This window comes from Pleurotus ostreatus, assembly GCF_014466165.1.
Source record: "Pleurotus ostreatus strain PC9 chromosome Unknown scaffold_2, whole genome shotgun sequence".
Lineage (NCBI taxonomy): Eukaryota > Fungi > Basidiomycota > Agaricomycetes > Agaricales > Pleurotaceae > Pleurotus > Pleurotus ostreatus.
In genome coordinates this window covers 1672529-1684306 of record NW_023503157.1, presented here as the reverse complement: position 1 = coordinate 1684306, position 11778 = coordinate 1672529, and the positions used below count along the sequence as shown (strand labels likewise).

The following is an 11778-nucleotide window of genomic DNA, read 5'->3' as shown; positions in this document are numbered from 1 at the left end:
CTACCGTTGTTCTACCCATGGTTGACTCCGTGACTATGCCACTGTGGCCAGCCGTGAAAATGCGACCCGGTGCCCATATTTCCACACGAAAGATACGCTCATGGAACTTTTCTTCTCTGATTGGAACATTGAGCACATCGCACAATTGGCACGTTATCATGAAAGCTTACAAACCAGGCAGATTTCACTCATGCACACCGCGCCGCCGACGTTCCGTGGTATAAAGGTCTTCTCCGAGATACGAAATTACTGGAACCTTTCACCGTGGTCATCGAGAGGCAACAAACTACAGCATGCCGCTCTTAAACACGCCCGTGCCAGGAGCCCGTGAATTTTATCCGTTAAACGAACCAGAGATTGGAACAGCGCTATCGCAGAAGGTGCGGGGCAGTCAATTCATGGTGGTTTCCGTTCAATGTACCCTCCTTTGCCGAAAAGGATGCTCCTCTTCTCTTCCAACCGATTACCATCGGAGGAGTAACCTTCAAGAATAGAATCTTCGTGGTACGTTAGGGCTAGTACAATGGCATTAACAGAGGGCGCGTACTAAAGTACCCTAACCAGTCACCCATGTGCCAGTATAGTTCCAGTGACGGACATGCAACTGACTGGCATCTCGTTCATATCGGGGTAATCACTTCCGAAATTACTTCAGTGTACAGCGGTTGAAATTGTACACGCACAGGGGTTTGCTACCAGAGGAGCTGGCGCGATCTGCTTGGAGGCTACTGCGGTCGTTCCAGAAGGACGCATATCTCCATCAGATGCGGTATGCACTCTCTGTCTTGCACTAGGTTTCATCATCTTACAGCAATGAAACCGAAGGGAATATGGAAAGACAGCCAAATAGCGCCGTTGAAGCGTATTGTCGAGTTCTGTCATTCTCAAGGCACCAAAGTTGGAATACAACTTGCCCACGCGGGTCGTAAAGCTTCTCTCCTTGCTCCCTGGATTGGGCCTGTGCGTGCGGCTGCCGTTGACGAAGGCGGATGGCCTGACGAAGGTCAGCACCCCTCGTCCAAAGATGTAGACGAATACGATCAGGAGTAACTGACACGTTCGGTTCTCAGTATATGCTCCAAGCCCCATTTCATATGCTAATGATTACCCCCTTCCGAAGGAAGCATCTGAGGAAGACATGCAACGCGTCGAGGATGCTTTTGCAGACGCTATCGTTCGATGTGAGAAGGTTGGATGTGAGTCCATCATCATCGGCAGCCATATATCTAAATAATGGTCTATATAGTTGATTTCATCGAGATCCACGGGGCGCATGGATATCTCCTCCACTCATTTGTTTCACCGCTTTCGAATGTACGCAATGACATATATGGGGGGCAACCACTAGAGAATCGCCTACGATTCCCTCTTCGGGTGGTCCAGCGATGTCGTGCAGCTTGGTCCAAACCCTTATTCGTCAGAATTAGCGCGTCAGACTGGGCAGAGGGACCAGAGAAAGGAGAAGACGGCAATTGGGCGCAGGTAGGTGTCACAACCCTGACTACGATCACTCGAAGGCTGACTGCCATCGCCAGTGGGGGATAGAGCAGAGCACTGTCTATGTCGGTGAAATGCTGAAGTTGGGCATTGACCTGGTTGATTGTAGTTCGGGAGGCAACTGGGCAAAGCAGAAGATCCCTTACGAGCATGGTTATCAGGTGTGGATCTCAGCGGTCTCGACTTCACACAGACTAACCTGCCTTTAGGTGCCCTTCGCCGAGGCATTAAAGAAGGCACATCCTTCGTTACCCATCGGCGCTGTTGGGTTGCTTACGGATCCGTCGTTAGTTGAAAGGTATCTCCGAGATGGGAAGGCTGATGTTGTCTTCCTTGGTCGCGAATTGTTGCGAAACCCACACTGGCCACTCGCAGCTGCGAAGGCCTTGGGAACACCAGTAAAAGCAGCGAATCAATATGAAAGAGCATGGTAATATAAAGAAGTATGTACGAAATAAATAGACGCCGTAGTATATTACAGATTAACGAGGCTCCAAAATAGGATGGATTGGGCCTAATTGGAATGTACAAAATAATGAAGCAAGCTGTTAGGCAAGTGGGATATCAACGGAAGATCATGGGTATTTCCTTCACCAATACTGTCAATCGCTCGTATACTAATGAGCGATGGTAAGATTGGCAGGGAGTGCAGATTTGGATGCCGATGTCGCTCAGGTCGAAATTGTTGAGGATCATGTCCACAAGGACTTTGACCATCCAACATGAATGGGGAGAGCTGTCGTCCGGAGTGAACTTCCGCCGCCAGTAATCAGCCATATATGATGCACAGTGGTCGCAAGTTCTAGTGCTTTCGGTTTCGCTGACTAACGGGTTTATGACGATTTGGAGGTGGAAGTTATTTAGAAGCTGTTGTCCGCATATCAAACGTCTAGCATCCTCGGGCGACAGATGCAATAGGGAGGATCCCCCCTCGGCATCGTAGCTCCAGCGCTGTATCGATAGAGCGTAGAAGGCCGCTGGTCGAATCGAAGGTACGTCGCATTCTCTTGCGAGAGATATGGCTTCTATAAATGGGTCAATGACCTCAAACGCGCGGTTGACGCATGTCTGTTACCTGCTGCATTGGAAAAAGCATTTAGCGTCATGGAAGCGGGGCTTAAGGGCCACCGAAATTGCAAGCCTTGTATAGCAGCTTCTCTGAGTGCAGGCATATCGTATTTGGTGGCTACTCGTAAGGCGCCTGCCAGAACGTCGAAAACTCCCGCCTGTGTCGCAAAGCCTCTGCAAGCGGGAGGTAAATCTGGCAACGCTCATGCAAGGAATGCGACTTACGCAGGATCATACATCCATCGGAATACCGTTGACCAGTCCTTCGCTGTGTCTCCTGCCATGACGACCAAAGGACACCCATCTACATTGTCGACTTGAGCAGGTTGGGGGAGCTCAAACATGTCCCACAGTACAGTCGAACAGCGCAATTTTGATCGATGGACTTTGAATAAAGAGTCTTGGACGCGAAAGACGATATCCCCGTCTCCGAACCAAAAGCGACTATCATGTGAATGTGTGATAGTGCTATCAGAGCTGCAAACGTTGCATTTGGTGGGTCCTATCCGTCGTCGCTTAGTGTATGGCTCTTCGCGTTGCAGGCGTAGTTTGGCGTCGGATTTCGACATGATGGTGGCTTGCGAAGTGTACAAAGGCAAGTCACTGGCGCCACAATTAGTCACAATCGCGTGCCATCACATCACGTGACAGTCACAAGCACGACCGCATTTGGGCACCAAAGAAATCCACGGAGTTCTCATTCTCCAGTTCTCTACCCTCTAGCTCAGCTCAAGCCCAGCATGTAGATTGGGTCCCTCGAGATCAGATCAATACTGAAGTGAAATTTAATGCAATGGAACCGCATTTCAGGTAAATAAGGGTATAACGGTCACTGGTGGACCCTGCTTAACTATATAATTTTAGCTTCGTCGCAATCATGCTCACAACCTCACCTCCCCACAAATGCCCATTTTTTTGCGACTTGAAGATGTCCTCGAGCATGCGTCGACAACATTCACGACGAGAACTACCGTGACTCACGTCGTCAATGGCTCGTATGTCGACGTTTCGTACGACGACTTGAACCTTAAAGTTCGCCGTCTGGCCTCTCGTATCCAATCTCAACTCCCCCCCGGGGGCCTTACCAAGGTACCCCTTACGTTGGAGTTTTCTATTTCGAGAAACCTGCACCATGTTGTGGTCATGCTGGCAACTCTGGCCGCCGGGGCAGCCTACTTCCCCATCGCGCTGGATACCACCGCATCCCAATTTCACGCCCTACTTGAGCAAACAGGCGCCGCTGTCATTGTTTCCTCTTCACAAGAGCTTGAACGCCTGAACGGGCTCGGCGCAGCACGGAGCCTCGCGATCATCGATGCGTCCAAGGAACTGCATGAGGAGAATGTATCACTGAGCAAGAATAGCTCACTCACTGGCAAAGAGCCAGCATATGTACTGTTCTCCTCTGGTACCTCTGGTACGTAACCTGAAAATGTATTTCTTGGTTCATGGATTTACAGGTTAAAAGGTACACTCTGCTGTCCTCAATTATTGTCAAGGGGCCAATGAAACTTACCAGGAATCTTCTACTGGCAAGTGGATCCGGGCCTACATGTTTGACTCTTCCATCGACGAACTTTTTTGCCCGGTCAGTCATGGATACTGACCAATCCACTAACAACATGGGATACCATTGGCGCGCAAATGATAATTCAACCTAACTCGCGAAGTACATCTTGGACCCTCCTTCGACGCGTGTTCGAGGTGCCGCTCCCATTTACCGCCCTCATCACCAACCCAACTGCGGCAGGGCTCGCAGAATTCATATACGTGCTGCAACTTCAACGTGGCCTCTCTGTCCAATTGCCACCCCACATCATCCCCTACAGTCGGCCGGGTTCATCAAGAAACCAAAGGCAGTATTGATCGCCTTTCACTTCATTCTAATGATTGGATTGTACAACCGACCTTCGTGCACTCCGGAAGAGGCGATCGACATCGAGGAGAAGGTGATCGTTCATTTGCAAGGGTTTCAACAACATTTTTGACGCACCCAGCGGACTCGGTTGGTCCAACTACGAGATCCTTCCATATACAGACCACGATACGATAAGATATCAACCCATTGCCTGTGAGCGGATCCTGGCGGGGATCCGTCAAGTTTTGCTAAGGCTGTAGATGCGCGAAGAAGTGAGCAAGGTTCCTTGGTGTTTATGTACATTGTACTTGATCGACGAATAACACTATGATCTAACTTTAAGTAAGTGTAATGTGCCTGGGCGGTCTACCATGAGAGCAGAAAACATGCGACGGAGATGCGACGGGGAAAGGTCCATTATGCCTATATGCTGGGAGCAAGCCTGTGCAATGCAATGAATGAACTGATAATGTCGGCATGCTGGTTCACGCACCAATCATATTTTATCAGATCGTCCGCGTTGACAATCGATGCCGAGATGAACTCTCTAGCCTCTAACCAAACCCACACCTAAAGCACGCGTCATGAATGGCACACACGCAAGCGTAAGAAAGTTGAGACAAACCTTCAAAAATGCGCCAAGGCCACTGGTCTGCAGGTCCTTCGCTGAGGTCACATCACCTCTCTTTGCCATCTGCCCTCCCAGCCGCCGGAGTATCGGCAGCGCACTCTTAAACAAATCCAACTGTGGGTCTAGCTGCCTGCCAATCCCCTCCAATAAAAGTATACTGATCACAGTGTTCACGAAGTCGCCTTCCATCTTCACATGATGCTCCCTAACCGACTGCAAAACATCTCTCAAGATATCTGATATCTTGATCTTTCCCAAGGAGAATGTCTTTCTCTTGACTGAGAGGACAATGTTTTGCATTTTGAGAGCGAACAGCTCGGTGTCGATGGCGAGTTCGGGAGTACGGCAACGTTCGACCATGAGCTGACCTGCTCTGTAGCCGTCGAATTCGGCGATGGCACGGAATAACTCCAGGAAGTTCGCGCGGTTCTTATCATCCAGCGTTGTCACCAGACCTGCGTCGATGAAGACAATTTCAGGAATATATCCCTTCTCGAAGAGCGACTGAAGTTCTGCTCTCCAAGCTACTGGTGTGGAAGATAGCGAACGTAGTTGTGTGACAATGTCGTCTGATTCGGAGAGGTCGTCGGAATGTGGGGAAGATGGAAGATCGGCGCCAGTAGAAGGGTTGACTGATGGCTTGGGGAAGAGGCTGGCCCAGAGATTCTTCAGGAGAGCTCGCGTAGAGGGTGGTTTGGCAAATTTGATCATGATATTGCCGGGGTGAAGGTCAGAGTGAACGAAATTGTCGAGGAGCAGCATATTCTAGAAGGAAGTCAGACGGCGGAATATATGATCGTGAAATCAACAGACCAGGAATGCATCTAAACCTACGGTCGCAATCTGCTCATCGAACGGACCACCGCCATTCTTGAGGAAAACTTCCAAGGGCAGCGCGTGCTCGTACTCTTCTACCAAAAGTTCTTTGGTCGACCACACCGTTAGTGGTCGAGGGAATGAGATCGGTACTCGCCTCGGCGCAAAATGATTCTCAAACTCCTTCAAATTCTCTGCCTCATGCCTCAAGTCTAACTGCTGGAACATCATTTCCCCAAACACATCTACTTCTTCCGGAAGCGATAGCCATTGCATACCGGGGAAGAGTGCGATGAAGTGGGCGAAGAAGGACATGATACGTAGATCGCGAGTTATCGTTTTGTTGACATGCGGGTGAAGGACTTTGATGGCGACAGAAGCGCTGGGGACCGAGGGTGGGAGCTGGTTAACATTGTCAAGGATAGCTGCCGCTGCAGGATGCTTGCTGGAGTGGTGCCGACGAGGCCCAAGGTAAGACGGCGGGATGAGGTCTTGTTTGAGGGTTGCACGGTAAACTTGTGCTATTGCACCGGTCCCAATGGGCGATTCATCAAACTCTTCGAAGACATCTTCAAACCTCCGCTGAAACACGTTCTCTATGGCCTCCTTGGTGTATCGGAAATCATGGGGTTTCCCCTGAGAGTGAAGCATGCTGAGGCGGGAGCATAACAGCGTCGGGAACAAGTCCGTCCGAGATCCCGCCCATTGTGCTAGCTGCGAAATGGTCAAATGCCGACGAGGGGGATGGGGTTAGGTCTCACCTTGATGAATGTCGGGCCTGCAGCCTCCATTCGGCTTACAAGAAGCCCATACCACCAAACCGCGCCCCATCTATCGCCGTAAAGTCGCTTCTCTGGCTTCCCGATCAACAGCATTGGAGTGCATATAATGACCGGCGCGAAGAGTATGAATAGTCGAACGAATCGCTTTGCAGTAAGGATTGGCTCCCATATTCGTGTTCGCAAGATATCCAGTATTCGCCTAAGGATATGCTTATCTGGTTCTGCTGGGGAAAGGATCGTCGGGACGATAGAATTTCGGCAGGGCACCAGTGCAGGCGAAGCAAATACATCCGGAGGCTTCTTGGGCTGCGAAGAGAGATATAGCGCAACGCCGCACGTTGCGGGCACAACCCATATGAGAGCGCGTCTGAATCGGGGCGGCGGCGGGTGGCGGGTGAAGAAGGAGGGGTGCGCCAGCCGCGATGCGCACCGACGAGGCACCGACGCGACGCGCTGCATTTGGTAAAGGCGGCAGCAAAAAGGCATCGGGCGCTAAATCTGATCGTGCGGTATGGGCGCCTAACAAGCATTGACGTGACCCACGAGGTTATCAACATCAGGGGTGGCCTGGCGATGAGAATCACGAATATTTCTCGTTTTCTCGAATGGCCCTTCTGGAGCGTCCCATTCGCTTCTGAACCCTCTCAAGCTCCTCCAAGATCTCACGCACGACGAAGAACTGAGTAAATTTCATCGGAAAGGGCCTCCGATATTGTTTGTCTGTATTGACCTGTGCCTTGTGAACGGTTACTTCCATTAATTTCGTTCAACTCTTCAACCCGACCAGCCATCTCACCTGGCTCAAGCAGGACGGTCGTGCTCGTTGTGCGCTGCGTCGACCGAGTGAATGGCAACGTCGTATGCCTTCGTCACCCTCGTAACTTCGGACGCTTACCTCCCAGGCGCACTCACCCTCGCCGCCGCCCTCAAGGATGTCCATCCTTCTCCTGTTCTCCCACCAGAGGTCGAGTTTGAGACTGTCTGTCTGGTCACTCCCGAAAACGTCGACGTGTCCTCAATAAAGCTTCTCCGAAGAGCATTCAACGTCGTCGTCGGTGTCGAAACCATAGTCCAACAGGATGATTCTGGCTTGAGGTTACTAGGTATGCATTTACTTTGCTGTTTGCCTTCCTTTGTGCCAACGAACCCCCTGACGCGTATACGGTGAATGGTGCCCTTCTTGCAAGCATGTCGCTGCGATGCTCCACACTTTTCTACGCGTCCAGCCTAGAATTCAAACACATGACCCCCTTTCGATATCTCGGGCATTGCCTTTCCTTTGTTGCAGTCGCGTCATATCAGACAGTGCAACTGACTCCGTTCTGACCATTTTGCATTCTAGGTCGCCCAGACCTCAACACTGTCCTTACCAAATTACATGTCTTCCGTCTCATCCAGTATTCAAAAATCGTGTTCCTCGACGCCGACGTTCTACCCATTCGCCCACTTTCTCATCTGTTCACTCTTCCTCACGAGTTTGCAGCCGTTCCGGACGTTGGCTGGCCCGATATATTTAACTCTGGGGTCCTCCTCTTAACCCCGGGCGAAGCCAAATTTACAGAACTTAATGAATTGTTAAAAACTAAGGGTAGTTGGGACGGAGGTGATCAAGGCCTTCTTAATGAATGGCGTGGAGACGATTGGCATAGGCTCAGCTTCACATATAATACCACTCCGACCGCTGCGTATACGTCCGTGACTCTTCCTCGTCGCTGTCCCAGGTTTCAACTAATCGTCTCGTTACTTCCCTCAGTTATGCACCAGCTTACGAGCGGTATGGTTCCAAAATCTCAGCTATACACTTTATCGGACCGAACAAACCTTGGAACGCTATTGCTTATCGGGCCCCCTTCGCTTCTTCTCAACCTTCCGATCCGGGCACCGAAATACAACGAGCCTACGACTATAATTCTCTGGTTGACCGATGGTTTGCAGTTTACGACAGGCATTACCGTGTACCCCAGGATGCTCCCGAACAGAACTTCGACTTCTTCCAAACCCAATCTACCTGGGGAATGCCTGCTTATGATTCTGGCATGGATACGCACAGTACCTTTGCTACCGATTGGAGCGATGACTTCTCGAATGCTCCCGCAGCTGGTTCTATAGTTGCTTTCCAAAGTACCATTCCCGCTGGTGGTGCTCTCGGATTAGAGGACCTCAGACGAATGGCTATAGAAGGTACAGGTGCGGCGTCGTTCTACCCTACGGTTCGAGGGGAAGGAGAGTATAGGAGTATGCCTCTCGAGGGCCGACTTGACTTGATGCGCCCCATGCCCATCGTCGAAGATAAACCTGGATCTGATGTATCTGCCTACTCTACGCCGATGGCCCGTTCAATTCCTCTTGATCAGCATGAACACTGGTCGCCTCCACGCACGAGCACCTTCCCTACGCCTGGTCCTAACGAGTACCCACCTTCCCCGCATCTCCCGCCTCACTCGCTCCCGGCGTCGACCCCTGGCTCAATCAGGCAGAGCGATAGAGAAAGCTATTTCCAACAGGTACGAGGGCACGTCGATCATGGTTCGCAGGAACACCAAATTCAGGATTACGGGGCCCCGCACGATCAGGCACGTCCTGCTGAAGGCCAGACGGAAGAACATTGGGGTGAACAACCTTGGGATCGTTATCCGCAACCGATTCCCGAGGATTATTATTTGTCTGAATCCCAAGGAGGTGAAGACGATGGGCATGTTCACCACGCGCCGCGTCGGACTCACGAACATCGTACCAATGACTCTCAAACTCACTTGCGACGACATGAGCATCCTGTTCACGAACATCGGGAGCGACGGTCTCCTCAACATGATCATCATCCCATTCAGCACTCTCCCCAGCATTCTCCTCAGCATCATTCACCCCAACATCATTCCCCTCAACACCAGCACCATTCTCCCCAACACGGTTCCCCTCAACACCATCCTGTACAGCACCATGAACAACCAGCTGAACATCACCGCATGGAACGCCCCCGTCCGCCGTCCCCGCCTATGCTTCTTTGGAATCCGGCCGTTGAACCTCCGCCAAAAGACCCACCTAAAGCAGATGCATTCCCTTCTGACACCTATTTCCCTAATATCTGGGATCAAGGCCCCGGAAAGCAGAATGATCAAGTCCACCACACTGCTACGTCTATGCCAGATCGCGGCGGGTTCTTCCAACCCCTTCCTCCAGCCGAGATCCCTGATACCCTGTGGAAGCAAGGGCATTACCGACAGGTTACAGGCGAAAGTGAAGAGGGCGCTCCTCCACCCCAGCCTGACGTGAACAAGGTTAAACAAGTCTTCCCGTGGGAGGAGAAACCGCGACATATGCCTGGACGCGTCTTCCCTGCATCGGAGCCGCCGCCTCCTGGTCAGTTCATTCAGCCGTCTTCGCCTCCGGTTGCTCCCCCAGTGGAAGAACCAGTTTCACCTCCACCAGCTCAGCCTGCGGTCCAGTCCCCAGTTCGTTCACCGGTGTATGGGTTGCCAGCTAACCTCGCGTTCTCTAATGCTTGGGATACTGTCCCCAGTATTCAACGGTATGCTTCGAAGCTAGTTCGTCCCTCCCATTTCTCTCATTCTCAACCTCCTCCGACTTTGGAGCCCGTTCGGCGGCGTCGGGACTCTACCAAAAGTTGGGACGACAGGGCGGCGGAGCAGGGAAGTCAAGCTGACGACGAGGACGAAGGTGACGATGAAAACAGCAAGGAGCCGATTGCTGGTAAATGGGGTGATGATAGCGACCCAGAACTCAGTTCGAGGTCGTCGTCGTCGCGTATGAGATCGCGCAGTGGATCTATTTCTGCAAGTTACATTATCAAGGGAAAGAGGAAGGAATACCGTGTGAGAGGCGTGCAAACAGTTCCGAAGGAGACTAGGAGTCAGGCTGTACAGGTATCTATTTCGACGGATCCGCCAAGGATTCTGACGCCTTCACCTACGGAGAGGACCGAGAGAAGACCTTCACGCTCAAGCGCTGGGATGGGCAAGAGGCAGTGGACACCTGCCACGAGCACAAGCACATTGCCTCCGCTTGCGGTTCACGATGTTGGTACCGGAACGGAACTACCTCTAGGCTCTCCAACTGTCTTCCAAACCGGGTCCCCCGCCGAAATTGATGCGCCTACCATTGTCCCACCTGGTGTGCGATCTCCCCGGGAGTTCCACTTCCCTACGTCGCCGCCGCCAGGTCGCATTACTCCTCGTGGAGCTCAGACCCCCAAGGGCAAGGTGTCGGCTCCTGCACAAAGCCCAACCACGGTACTTTCGCCTGCCGCGACAATTAAACCTGCAGCCGAAAGTCCACAGGCTAGGCACGCAGTATTGAGCCCGCAGGCTAAGGTGGCTGGGTTGAGGGTGGAGCCTACTAGAGCTGCAGAGGTTAAGCCTGCCTCGCCCATATCCAGAAGGCAGTCGAGTTCGTCTACGACATCTACACCGTCGTCGGTTGGACCCGTGTCACCACCTGACACCCAGCAGTCTTCCTTGCCGCCAGCGTCGATTCTTTCACCATCCACCTCTACATCCACGTTGAGGAAGACGAGCAGAGTCTGGGACCCCGCCAGAGGGGTTGAGTTGTTCAAGAGGAGCTCGGAGGAGGTTCTCGCCCGGTTCTTGAAGATGGGCTCTTGGGAAGACGAGGCTGCTCGTCGATCTCCCACCGATGTCTGATGACCAAGTTGATGCCATTTGAGTTTGTAGCAGTCACGGACGTTTACTGCACTTCGTTAGCAATTTCTCGAACCTTGATACATTTTTACGTTCCATCAACGCTTCTCCCAAAATCTCATGCGCACTTGTCTGTTTTTGTTCCGTATATGTTCGATGATATACCCTTCAATGTCCGCGTCCTCTCCCTCTCCTCATCACGCTGCTGTCATTCTCATTGCAACTCTTTATATTTCGTTTACAATGCACACCACTGTTGCTCTGCCTCTCCTTGCCTCTGTCTGTATTCCCCTACACCAATAGATGAGACATTTCCTTATTAGTTCATTTTGTTGCCTTATGCGGACAGTCTACTGTATACCTGTCCGATGACGAAGTGACGTCACCGCTGATCATCCTTACCCCACTTGAGGTCTCGGAATCATATATAAAGGTAACGGAGCATTTCACGATGCCCCAGAAACATTCTTT

The 11778-nt window shown here is 51.7% G+C and overlaps 5 protein-coding genes across 5 annotated transcripts; 3 read left to right on the top strand and 2 right to left on the bottom strand.

The window, feature by feature from the left end:
• Positions 1–293: 293 nt before the first annotated feature.
• Positions 294–1931, top strand: PC9H_003377 (uncharacterized protein; the record flags this gene model as incomplete). Its single annotated transcript, XM_036772970.1, has 9 exons — positions 294–380; positions 439–504; positions 565–630; positions 686–769; positions 826–1003; positions 1071–1196; positions 1247–1482; positions 1536–1658; positions 1707–1931. The coding sequence occupies 9 exons, from the start codon at positions 294–296 to the stop codon at positions 1929–1931; spliced, it is 1191 nt and encodes a 396-aa protein (XP_036634443.1).
• Positions 1932–2061: 130 nt separating this feature from the next.
• PC9H_003376 (uncharacterized protein) lies at positions 2062–3134 on the bottom strand (the record flags this gene model as incomplete). The annotated part of the gene is made up of 3 exons (XM_036772969.1): positions 2062–2522; positions 2573–2739; positions 2791–3134. 3 exons carry the CDS (start codon positions 3132–3134, stop codon positions 2062–2064), a joined length of 972 nt encoding a protein of 323 aa, XP_036634442.1.
• A 334-nt stretch (positions 3135–3468) lies between these two features.
• Positions 3469–3990, top strand: PC9H_003375 (uncharacterized protein; the record flags this gene model as incomplete). The annotated part of the gene is made up of 1 exon (XM_036772968.1): positions 3469–3990. The coding sequence occupies one exon, from the start codon at positions 3469–3471 to the stop codon at positions 3988–3990; it is 522 nt and encodes a 173-aa protein (XP_036634441.1).
• An 856-nt stretch (positions 3991–4846) lies between these two features.
• On the bottom strand, positions 4847–7111 carry PC9H_003374 (uncharacterized protein; the record flags this gene model as incomplete). The annotated part of the gene is made up of 5 exons (XM_036772967.1): positions 4847–4865; positions 4917–4993; positions 5049–5819; positions 5868–6584; positions 6632–7111. 5 exons carry the CDS (start codon positions 7109–7111, stop codon positions 4847–4849), a joined length of 2064 nt encoding a protein of 687 aa, XP_036634440.1.
• A 388-nt stretch (positions 7112–7499) lies between these two features.
• On the top strand, positions 7500–11310 carry GLG2 (glycogenin glucosyltransferase; the record flags this gene model as incomplete). Its single annotated transcript, XM_036772966.1, has 3 exons — positions 7500–7755; positions 7995–8343; positions 8406–11310. The coding sequence occupies 3 exons, from the start codon at positions 7500–7502 to the stop codon at positions 11308–11310; spliced, it is 3510 nt and encodes a 1169-aa protein (XP_036634439.1).
• Between the last annotated feature and the right edge of the window lie 468 nt (positions 11311–11778).